This window comes from Aulonocara sp. 'chitande type north' Nkhata Bay, linkage group LG10 (genome assembly GCF_057382095.1).
Source record: "Aulonocara sp. 'chitande type north' Nkhata Bay isolate Kocher_YH1m ecotype deep benthic linkage group LG10, A_spYH_male_GT1.1, whole genome shotgun sequence".
NCBI classification, from domain to species: domain Eukaryota; kingdom Metazoa; phylum Chordata; class Actinopteri; order Cichliformes; family Cichlidae; genus Aulonocara; species Aulonocara sp. 'chitande type north' Nkhata Bay.
The window spans coordinates 13,107,258-13,126,176 of NC_141353.1; the positions used below are offsets into that span (position 1 = coordinate 13,107,258).

Sequence of the window (18,919 nt, forward strand, 5' to 3'; positions counted from 1 at the left end):
TTTTGACGAGCCATCAGGCAGCCTTCACACCTCCAACGGCCCCAACAATAGAGACACTTTGGACACTCATTCCCCCACCTCTCCCCCCTCCATAGAGCCATCACCACCTTCAAACTGTTCACCTACAACACCCCCCTCCTCACCCCACACAAAAGAGGATTTCACACCACCTCCTCCCACCATAACTCTTCATATTCATGAAGCAGATGTGAGGAAGCAGTTTAAGAGTCTGAATGCTCGAAAAGCTCCCGGCCCAGACGGCGTGTCTCCTGCCACCCTCAGACACTGTGCAAACGAGCTGGCCCCAGTGTTTTCTGGCATTTTCAACTCCTCACTGCAGGCATGTCATGTGCCTGCCTGCTTCAAGTCCTCTACCATAATCCCTGTCCCCAAGAAACCTAGGATCACTGGACTAAATGACTACAGAGCAGAGGCTCTGACATCTGTGGTCACGAAGTCATTTGAGCGCCTGGTTCTCTCCTATCTCAAGACCCTCACGGCCCCCCTCCTGGACCCCCTGCAGTTTGCATACAGAGCCAACAGGTCTGTAGATGACGCCATCAACATGGCCCTACACTTCATCCTGCAGCATCTGGACTCCCCAGGAACCTACGCCAGGATCCTGTTTGTGGACTTCAGCTCTGCCTTCAACACCATCCTTCCAGACCATCTCCAAGGCAAGCTTTCCCAGATGAATGTGCCTGATCCCATCTGCCGGTGGATCACTGACTTCCTGACGGACAGGAAGCAGCATGTGAGGCTGGGAAAGAATGTCTCGGACTCCCGGACCATCAGCACCAGCTCCCCTCAGGGCTGTGTTCTTTCTCCTCTGCTCTTCTCCCTGTATACCAACTGCTGCACCTCCACCCACCAGTCTGTCAAGCTAATCTGTACTGTACTGTGTACTGTATTTATTCTTATTGTATTCTAATTTTTGCGTCATAACTTTTGCACTGTCCACTTCCTGCTGTGACAAAACAAATTTCCCACGTGTGGGACTAATAAAGGTTATCTTATCTTATCTTATCTTAATCAAGTTTGCAGATGACACCACCGTTATTGGACTCATCTGGGACGGGGATGAGTCTGCCTACAGGAGGGAGGTTGAACGTCTGGTGTCCTGGTGCAGCCACAACAACCTGGTGCTGAATGCCCAGAAGACAGTGGAGATTATTGTGGACTTCAGGAAGCACACAGCCCCACTCCCCCCCATCATCCTGTCTGACACCCCCATCACCTCTGTGGACTCATTCCGCTTCCTGGGTACCACCATCACCCAGGACCTGAAGTGGGAGCCCACCATCACCTCCGTCATTAAGAAAGCCCAGCAGAGGATGTCCTTCCTGAGGCAGCTGAAGAAATTCAACCTGCCAACACGGACGATGATGCAATTCTACACTGCAATCATCGAGTCCATCCTCACCTCCTCCATCACCGTGTGGTACGCTGGAGCCACTATCAGGGACAAACAGAGACTGCAGCGTGTTGTGCGCTCTGCTGAGGAGGTGATTGGCTGCAGACTCCCATCTCTGCAGGACCTGTACACCTCCAGGCCACTGGGGCGTGCAGCTCGGATCTCAGCTGACCCTTCTCACCCTGGACACAGTCTGTTTGACCTGCTCCCCTCAGGCAGGAGGCTCCGGTCCATTCGCACCAGAACCTCTCGCCATAAGAACAGTTTCTTCCCCTCTGCTGTTGGACACATGAACAATAACCGTATGACTGTTCCCACCACTAACACATGACCCTACGCTGTGTTCACTGCATCATTCCATGTTTGGCACTGATCACCACCTGCACTCATGTATATATCATGTATATATCTATCTACTTAGCACTTTTAATTCTTATTCTTATTTTTATTTTCATGTCTATTTAAGCGTAATTTATGACAGTATGTTTCCACTGAAGCACCGCAGCAATTTCCTAATGTTGTAAACCTGCTCAACATTTGGCAATAAAACCCTTTCTGATTCTGATTCTGATAAATTCCTAGAGGAACGTATCTAATTTGCACCGGTGACTATAATATTAAAACAGAATCAATAATGCAATAACACATTATAAAATACTAATATAAGGCTCAATAAAGTTTTTTTTCCTGCTGAATAATGGTTTTCCCTTTTAGTGAATGAGTACAATTGATTTTGCTTCTTTTTGCTAAAGAATCTGAATTTCTTCTTGCTCTGCAGTTGCCTTAAGCACAATTTAATCTACTGTCAAACACATCCAAGTCGTTTCTACAAGAATAATATTAGAAAATATAACTACACACTTATGCTGACATTTCATTGTGTAATTGTAAGTAAAATGTGCTTTTATAGCTCTTATCTAAAGCAATAGTCATAATGTGCCACAACTGAAACAATATAAATGGATAAAACTTATTAAAGACAATCCTGCACAGGGGGGAGCTAAGCTTCTTTTTTAAGGTATCAGCAGCGTCCACAGATGTTCAGTCCAATTGAAGAGAATTCAACAACTTGGAAGACACAACCTCACTTCTTGTCTTTAACCTAGACCTAGGTACAGCCAACAGCACTGATCAGCAGTTACATATGGATGAAGCGTAATAACCATGTTATGATCTTGTGACATAAGTAGGTTAAGAGCAGAATCTGAACAACATTTTTTTTCAGTAATTTTCAGCTTTTAATTGAAGATAACAATGGACTTTACAGTCCAAAATGTGGTGTGGCATTTGGAAAATGATGGCAATATGGCACAACAGATGTCATGACAGAGTTGGATTAAAAGTTAGGATAAAGTTAGGATCTGGGAATGACCTGTACTTGAACAAAAAGTCAGTATACCTTAGAAAGTAACTTGAAGTGACTGTTGCTGTGATTTGGTACTATATAAATAAAGCTGAATTGAAACTAGCCCACGCTTGACACAACCCCTTTTTGCAAAAGAAAACCACAATGAATTACATTTGAACATTTAAGGATATCAGTTACAGATAAAGAATGGTGGGCAGCACTGATGCCTCACAGCAAAAAAAATTGTGGGCTGCAATTCACCTGTCAGCTGGGGCCTTTCAAGTATTTGCATGTGTCATCACCAGTTACTCCAGCCTCTTTCCATACAAACATGTATGTGGTTTGGCTGAATAGGTTAGATTAATTGGTGATTCTAAATAGATCTGAATATGAACGTGAACGCCTGACTCTCTGTGTTAGCCCTGTGACAGACTGGCGACCTCTCCAGGGTGTACCTTGGCTTTCACCCTGTGACAGCAGGGTTAGGCTCCAGTACCCCACGAAGAAAAATGGATGGCTAGAAATAAAGAAAACACCATTGCCCATTGAACTATAAAACCCAACATTTTTAGTCACTAAAATGGCTTTATATCCTTGACAGTCAAGTCGGAGTTATATTACTTGAGATGTTACCAAAATGATGAATGATGAGCAGTCAAAACCTTTGGCCTATGTAGTCCAAATCAAGGCACGGCATGTGAAGGAGTCTGTTGTTCCTCAGGTTTTTATTCATTTGTGAGGTTTTGTCTCCCTCCAGCGGTCAAGTGTGGAACTGCACCGTGTTGATGCGAACAATTCTGTCCTCACTCTGTCCTCATGTAGCTTAAATGCTGTTTAAGCTCCCGAGAGCACGCCGCTACAAACCAGTCTTTTAATATTGACCTTTGATGGTTTGTTTGAAGAGGTAAACGAGTAACTGTGACGATATGCAAATTAGTAACAATGTCTCCTTCGTATCACGAATCCAAAGAACGCAAACGATTCAAAGCCAGACTTAACGAAAGTGGGGTTCCCCCTTCAATTTCGCATACACTTACTTCGTGTGATAGAAGTGGTGACTCGTCAAAAATCAATAAAACTTTAACATTACGAAAGAAAAACTGATTTCGAAAGTGTGACGTGTCGTCAAAAGCCCCTTTAACTGGCAGCAACGCCACCTTTAACTCCGATTCATAGTAGAAAACATCTGACGCCGAACGATACAGGAAGAACTGGGCTGCAAAATTGAAGTTGGTCAGAGCCAATGGAAATGTCACTTTTTGTACATTAAGCCCGCCTTTGTACGAAATGAGCCAATGGGCGCTCAGTATGGGAACTTCCGCCCCATAGACAGAGCATGTTCCATTGTAGGATCTCCTCGAAAGAGTGCCGTAATCGTTAGAGGTGCACGTCGTTAAATGTGTAATTTAGTCAAAGTTGGTTAGAAAGCTGTAGCCGCCAGTGTTTTTATAGCTCGGAGTTGTTGTCGTACGCGCAGAAGCGACGGCTGGTTACAGGGACGAACTGCGGCGCTCTCACCGAAGGAATTCCTGCATCAGCGGCAGCTCATCCACCTTGCTGCACCGCTAGCACAGGAGCTAGCCAGTGTAAGCAGAGACTGACGGCGCCAGTCTGCCGGAGATATATACGAATATGTCTTCAACCTATGGCAGCGATCGTGTTTTTAAATAACTTACAAGTCGGCATCAAAACATCAGGGGCTGTTAAATTTACATTGTAGCCACTTAGCCAAGGTAGCTCGCTAGCTAACGTTGCCAGAATTGTCTTTCATAAAAGGGCAACGGGTGAACAGGAGACTAAGTGTCCCACCTGACGCTGTTTGTTTTTTGTTGGCGCTCCTTTTTTTTTTTAAATTGTTGAGGTTAAAGCAGGCACATCGTCACAAGTACAGAATGAATGGGTTCAGCACAGAGGAAGATAGCCACGACGGACCGCCTGCTCCGCCGTTTTACGGTCAGAGCTGCTGCCTGATCGAGGACGGAGAACGCTGCGGCCGGTCTGCTGGAAACGCCTCCTTCAGCAAGAGAATCCAGAAGAGCATATCACAGAAGAAGCTCAAACTGGACATCGACAAGAGTGTAAGACAAAGCATGTTATTGCGTATTTTAAAGTCTTGAACAGAGTGCGGGGGTGGCTGAAAGTTAGTGGAATCTGAACAGCTGTCAGCTAATGCTAGTTAGCCGGTTAGCGTCAGTTATTGTGACCATAGAGCTTTCCGGTCCTGCTGGAGGTAAAGTTAGCAGACTGTGGTGGTCCTGCTTGCTGAGAGATTTAGCTGTCATGCTAACGTTAGCTGTGCTCGTTACTTGAGCGTCGTGTGGGATAGCAGTGTCCCGAACTCAGAGCTTTCTGTCGTCGCAACAGTTTTCTCCAACACGCCCCCGCCGCTGCTCATAAAATGGCTGTTGCCAGGGAAGCTGCTAAATGTCAGTCCAGTTATAGCAACAGTCGAGTTTTAATGCCGGCTGTCGACAATTGTTAAAGTTAAACTCCACACCGCATCGCTACCGTGTGTCTGCTGAAGAGCTTTGCAGCGACTTGGCTTCTTTTATGGCAGTTATTTAATGGCACGCGCTGTCTGATACGCATTTATTACAGCTGATTGTGCCAGCAGTTATCACGTGGTCTGTGTGAGCCCACAGTGAGAGAGACACTTGTTGAGACGTGAAGCAGAGACTTTTCTTAGAAGTTCTCTTTTCATATTTTGCTTATATTTAGCAACAGACAGCACTTTACTCGGAGTGAGCAGACATTATAGGAAGATACTTTATTGGAATTATTGGGAAATTGTTGTTACAGCACCAGGATAATCAATAAAAATTGTAGGGTCCATGTTAAAGTAAAAGTGCCTCAGGCCATAGTGAGGGCCTCATACTTTGAGACAGCAACTGTTCCCAGCCCCAGTTTTGTCAATTTTTTGCACAAAGATGTCTGGGAATAAGACCACTGAAACTCAATATTGTTGGGGCTGACAGGCTGCCTTGTAGTTCCACAAACACTGGTTTTGTTTACTGTGTCTGGGAACAAAAACAAAAGCATTCATTAGCCCAGAGCCACATTTTTAAACAAAACAAAAAAGGGTTATCTAACAGAGTGACAAAACGGAGAAAATCAGCAGATTGGCACATTTGAAGAGAACGCAGTCAAGCTTTTGAGTATGCCCCACTTTAAAAGCTGGAGAAAGTTTTATCAGTTATTAACAAAAACAGCAAATCTGGATCAAAGCGAAATTCCAGTAATAACAATGGCAAACTCTTTTATTTTCATTACAGAAATGAGATTGTGTATATTCTTCCTTTTAGTCAGATTCCCTCACGCTTTGAGAAACACTTTGGTTCAAACAGTTGGCGAATGAGCAGCTCATGAATAGTGTTCGCATTACAGCAGCTGCTGAATAACACAAACATATGGCAGGTTTACATAGCGTCCTTGTGTGATCTGCTGTGCAGTTTGTCCACAACACTGAAAAAGATTAAGAAGAACCTACGGGCCCCAGTTTTGCCCCGTTATGCACAGCAGTGTCATATCCACGAGTGTACAGGTGTCTGTTGTTGCTGCATTAAGCCACTCTGCATGCTTTGCTCCTCATTGTGTCCACTCTCGTTTGTGTCCTGTGTGTTTCCTACAAAGTGGTGGCCGTGGGCATGTTGGTGATTTGTTACACCCACGTGTCAGCTCAGGGAATGAGCTTCTATTCGTTTGTGTTCGTGTGTTAACTCTCCTAGTTTATTCATGACATGCAGGGACTCGAGTGACACGTCACACAGTGAAAGTGTGGCCTTGAGGAGTTACGTGCTTATGATCACACAGAGATACAGGGATTGTTGCATTAGAGGCTTTCAGCTGAGACAACACATGGAAGACGAGCAGAGCGTAGAGTCACAGTTTCAGTGTGGAGGTCTTTAATGAGACACTTCCTGTTTTGAGTGACACATTTTGGATGATTTCTGCGTGGCTGCAAACAAGAGGTTTAAAGTAGAACAGCAAAAACAGAAGTGTTGTTTTGGTTGACATTAAAGCAGAAGCTTGAGAATGATTTTGAAAAACTGTATTAAACAATCTGGAAATGACCAGTGAGACAGGTGAACCTAAAGCTTTGCATTAATGGAATTCTCCCATCTGTTCCCACAGGTGCGACATCTCTACATCTGTGACTTTCACAAGAATTTCATTCAGAGTGTTCGCAACAAGAGGAAGAGGAAGACCAGCGATGATGGAGGGGAATCCCCAGATCATGATGTGGAGGTGCCCGAGGTAACAGGGAGTGAAACGTTAATCATTATAATGATGCTGAAGCTCTGTTGTCCAAGTATTCAAGTTTCTTTCCTTGCTTTCGATGTTTTCCACGTACCTCATGTTTAAAAGCTTGGCTTGTTTTGTTTCTCTAAGCAGTCCATGGTGAACTTTGAGGAATGCTTTGGATGATTTCCCTGCACTAGTTTTCACTTTCTTTACTGACTTTGCAGAACTGATGTATACATCGTAAACATTCTAAGCTTGATTTAAAAAAAAAAAAAACCCTCAGTTATAATTTATCCACATCAACATTCGTCTCCAGAAGAACTCTGGTTTATCCAGATGTTGCTTTGCATACTTTAGGAACATTGCCCTCTGTGTTTGCAGCAATTCTTCCTGCTTTGCAAGCAGGCAGCCCTTTAATATTGTTTATAAACTCCCAGTTTTTTAGGCATCAGTTAGAGAGTGGAAGGGATTGGCAGGAGTATGCTAGCTCCCCTGAGCCTCTGTTTGTCTCTCAAACCAAAGATTGCCATCTAAGGTGAATGTGTTAATCACTCACATAAGACTGGATGGTGTGACTACAAATTAGTATCACTGTTTTCATTAAGATTCAAGTGGCTTTGTGTATGTCACTATATTGTTTACAATGTGTTACTTTTTGTCAGAAGCACATACAATATATAGTAACTTTTTAAAGTTATAATTGAAAAAAGAATCACTTCTGTTAAGCAAAATTAAATGCTTACATATGGCTCGTTAATGTTTGTGCAGCAGATTTAAAGTGAACCTTTAAACAAACGTTATTTCTCTCTGGGTAAAAACACCTAAGTCTTTTTCTTTGCCTCACCTGATTCCATGTCACTGTGTGGGTGGAGCTTTCTTGGTGTGGATGGGTAATATTTATCCTGTATTAACTTTTGGGTTGTGTAATGAGAGCTGTGGGTTCACAGTTAGTCCCCTCTCATTGTGCTCAACAGCACTCCTCGTGGCCTGTAATGATACATTTAAACTGCTTGAAACCCCACAGTGGATGTTTCTCTGTTCCCCAGTGCAGCCATATTTGAGAAGGCAGCACTAAGCTCAGACCACGTTTGGATTGCCACAATTTCCTTCTTTAAGAAAAATAAATCTGTTCTGGATTTACTTGTTTTCATGTATTTTCATGCTGCATTGACCCACTTTCTCTCTGTGCATCATTAAAGTTTCAGCTCCTTTAAAAGCTGAAAAAGAGGCAGAAGCCACTGGGAGCCTTGCATAAACCATGGAAAGCAAGATTAAAAAAAAACCCCAAAAAGCTCATCACTTTGAACCCACTCACTGAGTCCCTGCTTCTCTTGGTGATTTCAGGTGGACCTTTTCCAGCTGCAAGTGAACACGTTGAGACGCTACAAGCGACACTACAAGCTCCAGACCAGGCCCGGCCTCAACAAGGCCCAGCTGGCAGAGGTAACAGCAGATGCTGCTTTTCATTTAGGGTGTTGTGTACCCTAACTCTTTCATCAGGGAGACTACCGTGAGAGTGGATTTGTGTTTTTTAATCCAGTACATCTCACTAATTTTTCTTTTTTTTTTCTTTTCTTTGGGAATGTTGATCACTGAGCTGCTCTCATTAGTGTATGCTGCTGTGATATAGGAAGTGTTGGCGCTCCCATTCAGCTGTAATGGCAAATTGTTAGACTGATTTCCCAAATCGACAGGTGGACTCGGTGCAGCCAGCTCCGCCCTCGTCCTTATAATTACCTTCTGTGCTCTGCGCTCCCGGTCATCCTGAGATGGGGTCAGCTGGGGTCGCATGTGGTGTTGGGCTAACAGTGGGAATGAATGAAATCAAACTGGGCTGTAAGTTGGATGTTTCCCCAGGCTTTTAGTCACATTCAAACCCTCCTATTAATGAGCCTACCACATCATTAATAAAACACCAGTCAACAGCCCCACAACCAGTTACAGCTGTCCTGTGTTCAGCCGTGTTCAGGAGAACCATAGCAATGTGAGAGGCTGTGCAGAGGATGTTTGGCTCTGTAAAAGTCGAGGTAAAGAACACAAATGGCTATTTTTCAGTGTTTAGTTTAGGCCCGGTGCTTTTGGTGCTCGACACTTTCAGTGCAGACACCGCAAGGACTATTTCCAGTAATTATAAATTCACTGGAGCCAGCTTTGTACTGTAGTGTTGTTTTCACTCTGTAAAATGTTTTTGTTCCCTGAGCTATAAATTCAACTCCATTTGCTTTTGCTTGATGCATCACTTGGCCCTCTGTGCAAATGAATAACCAAGAAGAGGTTAAAAGCACCAACTCTTCTTAAAGCAAGGATTGTAGGTGTCCAGAGGGCACCTACAATGTTTGTAAGAGGTGTGTTTACATAGTTTTAAACAACTTATTAGTCAAAGCTGATTAAGAGGAATCACGGGGTTGCTTTTTAAAGAAGTATGAAAGTCGCTCTCATTTTTTGGACAACAATGGAGCATTTCTCAAATAATAACTCCCAAAAAAGCTGCTCATTATCATGTGACTGACTCATATAAACATCATATCAGAGGAGGGGCCAACTTAGAAGTGATCAACTTTTAAAGTTTCTCCAAATCTGGCTCTAGGGAAACCAGTGCGAGATATGGAAAAGTTAAATTTTTCACAATTGCAGAAAAATGAGAAACCGTGTCGCCATGTTCTCATTTACAAATATCGCAAACTAATCTGGATCCAGATTTCTTTCTGGGGATTTAATTTAATGGTGTGAAGGAAGATTTCAGCAGTCAGGTATGCAGTCTCAGTCTTTTCGCTTACCAACCCTGAAACAAACGATGTATATCGCTTTTCTTTTAACCGCTTCCCTCTTTCTCTCCCTTCTGCAGACGGTGAGCCGTCACTTCCGGAATATTCCAGTGAACGAGAAGGAGACGCTGACCTACTTTATTTACATGGTGAAGAGCAGCAAGAGCCGCTTGGACCAGAAAGGGGATGGTGGCAAACCCCTGGACTAAACTTCCCCCACAACAATCACAGCGGCAGCTACAACCACAACAACAACAACTGTAGCTACAGACAAAACCTGGACTTCAGTAACGGCTCCTCTGCACCCTCCTGCTCCCCTCTGAGAACAGGACACGAACTGCTGTTGTCCTTAAAGGACTCAAAACAGAAATCCAGGGTGAGATGAGTTCATTTTGGCTTTTTGGCCCTCTTCACAGAAATCCAGTCTCTCCCTTTTGACTTGGCCCTCTCCAAGGTATTCCCTGATTTACGAAAGCCAGGACCATAAAGACTGCTGATTACAAGGACTCACTCTGCAGAGTTTTATGTCGTCATACTGTAACACAACTGTGTCTATATGTACAAAAGAACAGCGTCCGACTCAAGCGACTCAGCTGAATGCAGTATCCTGCCTTAAGAGTCAAAAAAATAACAAAACAACTTTTGGTAATTTTGGTTTTCTTTGCCAAGTTGACTGTTAAACACGCTCACAGTGAGGAATGCTTGTGCCAAACGGGACTGCGAGATGGAGCTGAATGATGCGATGATAAGTGGGATTTTTCCCTCTTTCTTCATACGTGACTGTTGGAAAAGAAATGCCACCCTGGTCTGAAGTCACATCCAGAACATTAAGGCTCAGGTTCACTCTTTAAAAGCTGCAAATGGTGAAGATAATGATTATAAATGTTGTGTAAAACATTAAAGGAAGAAGAACCGAGTAAGGATGTGATACGTTGTGACTCAGTCTATTTGTTAGTGGTTTCTTTTTTTTCTTTTTCTTTTGAACCTGTGAACATACACATGCTGATTTCTTTATTTCTGTAACCCAGTTTAAGTTTAAGTAAGCTTTAGTTCAGCCTTAATTCCACAAGTTGTTCAAAGGTTGTGTCTGGTTGCATATATCATTTCTATTTTCTTTTTTCCTTCCACATTAAGTGAAAGCTGTTTCGCATGAATGGTCGGGCTGTATTGTGCTGCCATCCGACGGTGTTTACAGCGGATAAAATCTCTGCTCTTAATTTCATTCCTCCAAAGTGGGCTGACAGGTTAGCCTGGTGAAAGTGGGAGAAAAAAATTAATGTTCTTCTTTTATTCACAATTTTGAATATGTGTTACATGTGGATGCCCTTCTTCCGTATCGGCGGGTGAGATTTAAAATTTTAAAAACTTAAAACAAACCTTTTCATAGTGGTGAACCTGCTGCTGCTGCTTCAGTCCAGCACGATTCATTTGGCAGTAAAACGGCATCAAACAGCAACATGTTTTTTCTCTGTATAGACTCAGTTATTTACATTTAAAGCAGAAGAAATAATACGTTTGGCTTTTTGTTTAATTTTTTTAACTTTTGTTCAGTTCCTTTTTTTTCCCCTCTGTTTTTTTTTTTTTTTTTTAAGCTGCCTGAAGTGATGGGAAATGAGTGGGAGCTGTTGGGTTGCTAGCCACCGTTAACCACCTGTTGATGTGTTTAAAAACACTTAATGTGATAAAGCAAACGCGCTGCTGACGACCTATAAGTTTATTTAAAAATTTTTAAAGCACTGCTGCAACCTCCAGGTGACGGACATCTTTGCTGTTTTACAGACACATCCTCTTTGTCTTTTATGGTGGCGGAGGCACGGATCGTACGTGCACTTTGGATAATTGTGCGCACGATTTGTGTCAGATTTGTCCTTTTCTCTCTCCCTCGCTCTCTTTTTTTAAGTGTCACATTTTAAATTTTGCTTGTAGGTTTGTTAGTGTCATGTAGGTAACATCCATCTTTATTAATGTGTAGGTCATGCCACGTTAACCTAATTGTTGTATTAGGAAAAAGAAACATATTTAAGTATGACTGCTTGTTGCTCCTATTAATATAAATAAATGTATTGTACAGGAAGAAGAAAAAGCCTCATCTCTGCTCTTTTAACATGTTGTGACCAGAGGTCAATAACACCAGACTAATTATACAATAGAACCAGCGATGTGCTTTAAGTGTTTTCTATGTAAAGATTATACTTTGTACTCCATGCCACTTATTTTAAAAAGTACAATCTAGAAATACCTTATGCTCTGTCACTAAAGATGAAGCAGAACATGTAAGTAATGCATCGCTGGACAGCTGGAGATAATATTTTTAAATAAAGTTATATACACATTATGCTTCAGTGGTTTAATGTATGATCCTATATGATAAGTTCTTATAGTACTTTAGCATCAAAGTATTTTAAGTTTATTAGGACTGATGTTTAAACTGTATTGGAGCTCTTCATTTAATGCTTTCTAACAGATTGGCACTGTATTTTTATTTTTTATTTTTTTAAACGAAATACACTGGAGATTCAGAGGCCTTGACTTTGTCCTACATGTTTTCCTCCACACTATATTTAAAGATGAAGAAAACGTTTTCTTTTACTTGGTTGAAAGTTGCAGTTTCCTCATGCTGTATTTTTACAATGACGCCCATCGACCACAAGGCGTCACTGTTGCTACTGTAGCGCGACTGCAGTCCATTGATTTTTTTTTTTCTTACATTTGGAAACAACACTTACTTCACGCTGTTCTTTTATTTAGCTTTTTGCAAAAGAATGATAGATAAATAAATAATATGAAGGGAACTGTGGAGAACAGCAGACTGTCAACCTGTGGAAATTATTTAAAGGATAAGGACAGCGTTACATTTTCAAAGTAATGAATTTGTTGAACAGCATCCGGTTAACACGATAGCGCTTTTTATGTTATTTCAAATTATATGTAGATTTAAAACATACCAGAAAACCATTAACAAATGGATCATTTAGATGTGGGTCTACATATAACTTGTGTTGGTGAAACAAACTCAGTTGGGAAGAAAATGAGTAAAAGTAAGAATTTAAAAGAGGAATTAGAAATATTAAATTTTAAATAAAGGAAAAAAAAATTCCTGCTGTTCGAAAAAAAAACTTTATTGTCCATATCAAGATTTAGGTTTCTTTGGTTTTTCGTTGTTTTTTTTTTCTTACTTGGGACCAACACCTACATGGCTAAAAAAATTACGTAACAACAATAATAATAATAATAATGATAATAATTTTAAACATGATGGGGAAAAAAAACACTTTCACCAAACACAGCTAGTGTCTTAAAATAATCATTTATTTACGGAACTATATATATATAATTTCACATCTAATGCACATTTCCATCACCACTGCGCACATTAATAAACTTTTATCCTATTGGGTCTTTTGATTTTGTTTTGTTTTTTAAGTTTTACATGACGGAGTGAATAAAGTTGCGGTAACTGAACAGTCGGTGTCTTCTCCCAGCGGACAGTGACATCGTGTAGAGTATTTGAGGTAGATTCAGTAAATTCAATACGATTCCTACGCGAAACAACAACCCGGAGAGTTCACGCGCACACACACAGAGGGTCTGTTGGGAGATAATTGAGCTGGGAAAACCTACTGTGGACGAAAATACCTGAAAATGAAATAATACAGCGGGATGGAACAGTGATAAACAAAAACGTGTCCCCCCTTTCATGATGTGTTTCTTCCGGCTTCCGTTTATTTGATTGTATCTTTAGAAGCCAGACATCTATAAAAATCGTCCGGTTTTTTTTAGTACTTACTCGATCCATGATTTAAAAGTTAACATTTAAATTTTATTTTTGACATGTAAATTATTCCTATTTTGTACACGTTTTTGTGTCAGCATTAAGTAAATTAAGTACAGTAAGTTTAGGGTAAGAAATGAAATATTAATTTTTTAAGAAAAAAAGAAGAAAAAATACGCCAACACGCACAAAACTGAAATTTATAACTGCTTCCTGGTTTAACAAAACTCTATAAATTATTAACACTGAGAAATAAACCGGTGTCTCTGATCTGAAAAAAACATATCTAAATTTAAATGGCTTCATACTGAAGACTTCTTCCACCTTCTTATAATTTATTTATTTTTTGCTTCATTTCCTTTAACTGGGAAGACAACGTCAGGTAAACACACATTTAAGGGGAGACAGATGTGTTTTTGACACCTTCCATCGCGACATCTGGTCCGCAGGGGTGGAAAACATCAACAAAGCAGAAATACCACAAATATCAAACACCTACAATCGGATCTGTGAATCGGCTTAGAAACCACAGCACGAGAGAAGAAGACGTCTCTCCTGGAGCTCTCCACCGTCCCTCCACCTTTTATGCCCGTGTTGTCCTTTAGTTCGCTCTTTTTTGAGCATCGCCGCACGGCCACAGCGACGTGCTTAGGTTCACTCAGTGGTTTGTTTTATTTTAAATCTGATTTGAATCCAGAGTCTCTGAGGAGTTTTTTTCGGGTTGAGAAGTGGAGGTCACTGGTTCAGCTCCAGAGCCCAGACCTGCTGCGGCCACCCAGTCCGGCCTTTCACCTTCTTCTCGGCTCCTAAGGACTCCGGCAGGCCGTCGGTCTGTGGGAGGAGGGGGAGGAGGATGAGAATGAGGATGGAGACCAAAACACCACAACATAATCAGCAGGACAGAGAGCTGAGGGCCACTTTGCTTTTACTTTATTTGAGCTTTTTGCGCTATTTCGCACATCATATTTATCTGTATTCCAATCTTTGTGTCATGTGATGCACTCTGTTTTTAGATGTGCTTTATAAATAAATCTGGATTTGGAGTCTAAGTTTGTCCTCGTGTAATCTGAAGAAAACTGGAGGTTTTAGTGACGCATTCAGGGCGATGACATAACAGGATTTCACTAATTGACAGTAAGTCAGCTCCTGGGTCGGAGCATCAGGCATTGCCTGTCACGTACCCCAATATTGACTAGTAATCTTTTAAATACATAGAAACGATAAAGACTTTATCATTTGTCTAAAACAGAATTTTATTGTATATCTAATAAGGAAAGGACATTTACTTTTCGTCGGCTATGATTGGGAGCTATATAATTAATAACAAATAATAATAACTGTTATTAATAATTAATAATAGCTTGTTATTCATGTCAATATTTTAGGCCTGCACATATTCAAGCCTAAATATCTGAGTCTAAATCTACAATTAGAAACTGTTAGAAAACATTATGCATTCACTATAATTAACACGTCATAAATGTTTACAGGCACAAACTGTTAAATGTTGTTTTTTTTTATTGTTTGTTAGGTTAGTTTAAAATATAATTTGACCGATATTTCAACTGGGACTCATAACTGGGAATTATTTGAAGGAAAAATGAGATTAAATAAAATGATATAATTATAAAGCGATATAAAGGCTTTGGTTGCAGGTTAAACATTAACGGTACTTCAATCCGAAAGGTCATGCTGAAGCATTCATCATTTTCAGGCCTACAGCTGCTTTTACACTGACTAACATGTTACCGAATCCCAGAAAAATGCTTTGGGTTGGGTTGCATTTCACTTCGACACTCGTAACTTACCAGCTCCCGTTTTCGTTTCAAATCCCGGTTTTCAAATTTCTTAATTTCGGCCTTAAAGCCCTCCGTCTCCCCGGAGTCTTTGGCCAGGACGTCCATCAGATAAGCGATGTAACTGGTCGCCAGGCGTAAAGTTTTGATTTTTGACAGTTTTGTGTCCGCCGGCACGTTGGGGATGCACTCCCTGAGTTCGGCGAAAGCTGTGTTGATGCTTTCCGTCCTCCGGCGTTCCTTCTTCGGCCCCGACGCTCTCCTCTTTCCCATCCCGGCCTGGAGCCCTTCCAGCCGGGCATCGTGCGTCGTTCCGGGCGCTCCCAGCTCCGCAGCTGGGTAGGGCGCCTGAATCTGGAAATCAGGGGGCACTTCGCCGTGGTTCACCACCCAGCTCTGGAAGTACGGTGCATCCTGGTGACACCGCTGGACGAAAGGGAAGGGTTCGTGCATCAGGTGGTGGTGATGCTGGTAACCCCCGATGAGGTTCATGCTGAGCGGGATTGCAAATATGGTCGTTGCCGTGTTTCCCTTCGGCCTCTCTCTGCTGCCGCCCCAAAACGATCTTTGCTCGGGGATCCGCAGCCAAAAGAAATCATTCAAGATTTAAATACGTCTTCCTCTGGATTTATTAACAAGTCAAACAAAAACAACCACCGCCTTCACATCGTATTCATTCTGAACGCGGCTTCAGCCCAGGCCGAGAAAAACGTTTTAAATTCCACAGAAGAAATGTCGGCGATGAGCAGGGCTCCACTTGCGTTTCCTTCTTGAAATCGTTTCCAAACGAGGCAGCTCTGACTTGACCAAGAAATTTGACCCTGGTGAAGGTGTGAGGCCCCAGGTTTATATGACTTGGATATCTGCGTGAAAAGGAGTCAGCCAATGGAGGGCAGCGCCCAGGATGGGAGGAGAGTCTGGATAGGCTTCTGAAAACATGCACCATAATTTCAAGACCCTGCACAAGGAGCAACTATCGGCTATCCGAAAATGTTGCAGCAGAAAGTACTTTGTAAATCTGTAAATCTTTGTAGGATTCAAAGTCTTGTTTTACTTTTGGAAAGCGTTTACGCACGAACTTTACGCACTGACATCTCTTAGGGCATACACGCTTAATCATTTCTGCCACTGATTTGCAGCAGCACTGTATTATCTACATTTATATTTGAATTAACAACTGCAGGTTGGAATACATGGAGTCAGATATTTAAATAAATATATATATATATATATATAAAATGTAAATTTTTAAAGACGTGTGTATAAATTTCAAAAATAAAAATAAATAAGATTTGCCAACTCAGAAATTCAGACAATTCGACTGTTTTTAATGATAATCCCAAATAATCCAAAGCAGACTTTATCTTTTTGTTCAGCTAAACATTTAAAAGAATGGGCGAATAAAAAAGGTAGAACTATGCCTAAAATGTAAAATTGACATATTTTATCCGTTTTTACCCCGGTGTGCTCACCAATTTAGTTGCTTTAAAAACATGAAATTATTTTTCTTTTTCGGTCCTTCTTTAAAGATTATCTAAGAGTTTTAAAAATATTTTCTTTAAGGCGTAATGGCCATTTTCTTATGCCACATGTCAAAGTTTAGAACTATTTTTATCAGAGTGAAAAGGCCTGACCAGATTTTTATCCACGTCTTATTTTCCAATAATAACATGACGTGAATGTCAGAGAGTAATGAGAAGTGTAAATGACCCGTTTGAGGATATTTTTTTTTTGTGCTACTTTTGGCGCACAGAATCAGCGGCCTGTCCGCGTCATACCTGAAGGAGAAGGCCTGCACTGGCTTTATCATTTTTTTTCCTCTTCCTCGCGCAGCTCCTCGCCCACCAAACACATCATCTTATCGCCATCGCCTAAAAACATTATCCCATTACATTACATGACCTTGACGCTATTTAGAAACCATTTACGGCGGCGTCTTATCTAAATACAGCCATAAATCAGGAGGTGTCACCCTCCTGCAGCACGGGTACAAGTATTCCATAAAAGCTCTCCTGGCCTGCTCACTGTTTACAGCTAAGAAGTTTGCAGCATATTTCACCGACCAACCTGCGTTACAATAAATAATCATCAGTCACAACTTTATGTTCCTTACTTCACACGAATGCACTGAAGTCTGCACGGAAAGGTTCATATGAATGCGCACAATGCTCCGCGTTTTTCCCCGTTGTTACCATCCACACTCCTGCAATACACTTTTATTCTTTCGACTGAATTATTTTTTGTGTATATAGCCACACAGATACTTTGAAGTCCACTGTATTTTTTTATGAGGGGTTATGGTTGATTTTGCACAATATAAATTTGTGATTGTTGCATTTTAAAACACCGAAGGGGCTCACAGCACCTGGAGCAGCTACAGCGCTGAAATTTGCTGCTCATTTATTTGACAGTCTTAGGGGAGCCATTCTTCATCATGACCACGCTGACTTTTATACTTGCGTGCATCATCCTGAAGAACTTATTTTATCTTGCTTTTTATTTTTATTATGGACACATAATACAACAAGAGCCTCATGTCAAAATAAAATGCTTTAAAGAAGAAAAATAAAAGCATGTGCAAAAAAATGTACAAAAGTAAATAGGACGATGCAAATTGACATTAAAAAAAACATACATACACATATATATATATATATATATATATATATATATATATATATATATATATATATATATATATATATATATATTAAACAGTAATTAATGAAGCAAGCATTTTATATTAATTCATTTCTAGTAGACATTTACTGAATGGGTCATTGATGTACTTTTGTGTTCTAATAAGATCTGAAATTGAACTAAAATACATCTGGCTGATAATCTCACTAGTCTCGAAGTACTGAGATATTCTGTTCAGTGGGGATGTTTACCTCTATAATACAGCAAGTTATTGGCAATAGGAAGTAGAGCTGCTGGGATTATAATATAGGACCAATTCCATGCAGGGGATTTGTTATTTGGCTGCAGTTGCATGTCATGCATTATCATGTGTTATAACTCTGCATCTTAGTTTTACACTAAACAAACAGTAAGACATGGATATAAGATACACTATTTAAGTGAAAAGTGAAAAACCACAGCACAGTGGAGGTTTTTTTTTTTTACCCACAAGTGTGATAAATTGTGCATCTGTTTTCCTTCTTAAATCCTTTTTCAGCCTTCTTGTGTCAAACATATACAAACTATTAAAATTGTTCAAAGACAAGAGAAGAAGAAAGGGGGAAAGGGTTTTTTTGTGTGCAACTTTTCCTTTAATTAAAGAAAGTCCCCTGTGAACTGAAAAGCAAATTTTGTTTTTGCTATAAAACAAAATGGTTAATTTAAACTTTTTTTCCACTTTGATTCCACGTCTGCATTTAGATGCATTTTGCTGTTAAACTGTAAATTCAGACGTGCAATTTGTCGCTTTGCAAGTCAGCACGAGTCTTCTGCCTCTACAGTCAAACTTTGTTTTCCTCCTCTTGCACAGTTCAACAAATAAGCGCATGAAACAATGATATTGCATTTGGCATATTTTTATGCAAAGCTGGGGCTGCTTATGAGCCTCCTCTCTGTCCTGAA

The 18,919-nt window shown here is 40.9% G+C and overlaps 2 protein-coding genes across 2 annotated transcripts; one reads left to right on the plus strand and one right to left on the minus strand.

Moving 5' to 3' along the window:
• The first annotated feature begins 4,067 nt into the window (after positions 1 to 4,067).
• Positions 4,068 to 11,852, plus strand: sap30l (sap30-like). The gene is made up of 4 exons (XM_086308267.1): positions 4,068 to 4,840; positions 6,894 to 7,016; positions 8,349 to 8,447; positions 9,850 to 11,852. Exons 1-4 carry the CDS (start codon positions 4,655 to 4,657, stop codon positions 9,976 to 9,978), a joined length of 537 nt encoding a protein of 178 aa, XP_086164393.1. The 5' UTR covers positions 4,068 to 4,654; the 3' UTR covers positions 9,979 to 11,852.
• A 1,015-nt stretch (positions 11,853 to 12,867) lies between these two features.
• On the minus strand, positions 12,868 to 16,166 carry LOC147320359 (heart- and neural crest derivatives-expressed protein 1-like). The gene is made up of 2 exons (XM_086308266.1): positions 15,350 to 16,166; positions 12,868 to 14,372 (listed from the first exon to the last, which is right to left on the minus strand). The coding sequence occupies exons 1-2, from the start codon at positions 15,827 to 15,829 to the stop codon at positions 14,277 to 14,279; spliced, it is 576 nt and encodes a 191-aa protein (XP_086164392.1). The 5' UTR covers positions 15,830 to 16,166; the 3' UTR covers positions 12,868 to 14,276.
• Between the last annotated feature and the right edge of the window lie 2,753 nt (positions 16,167 to 18,919).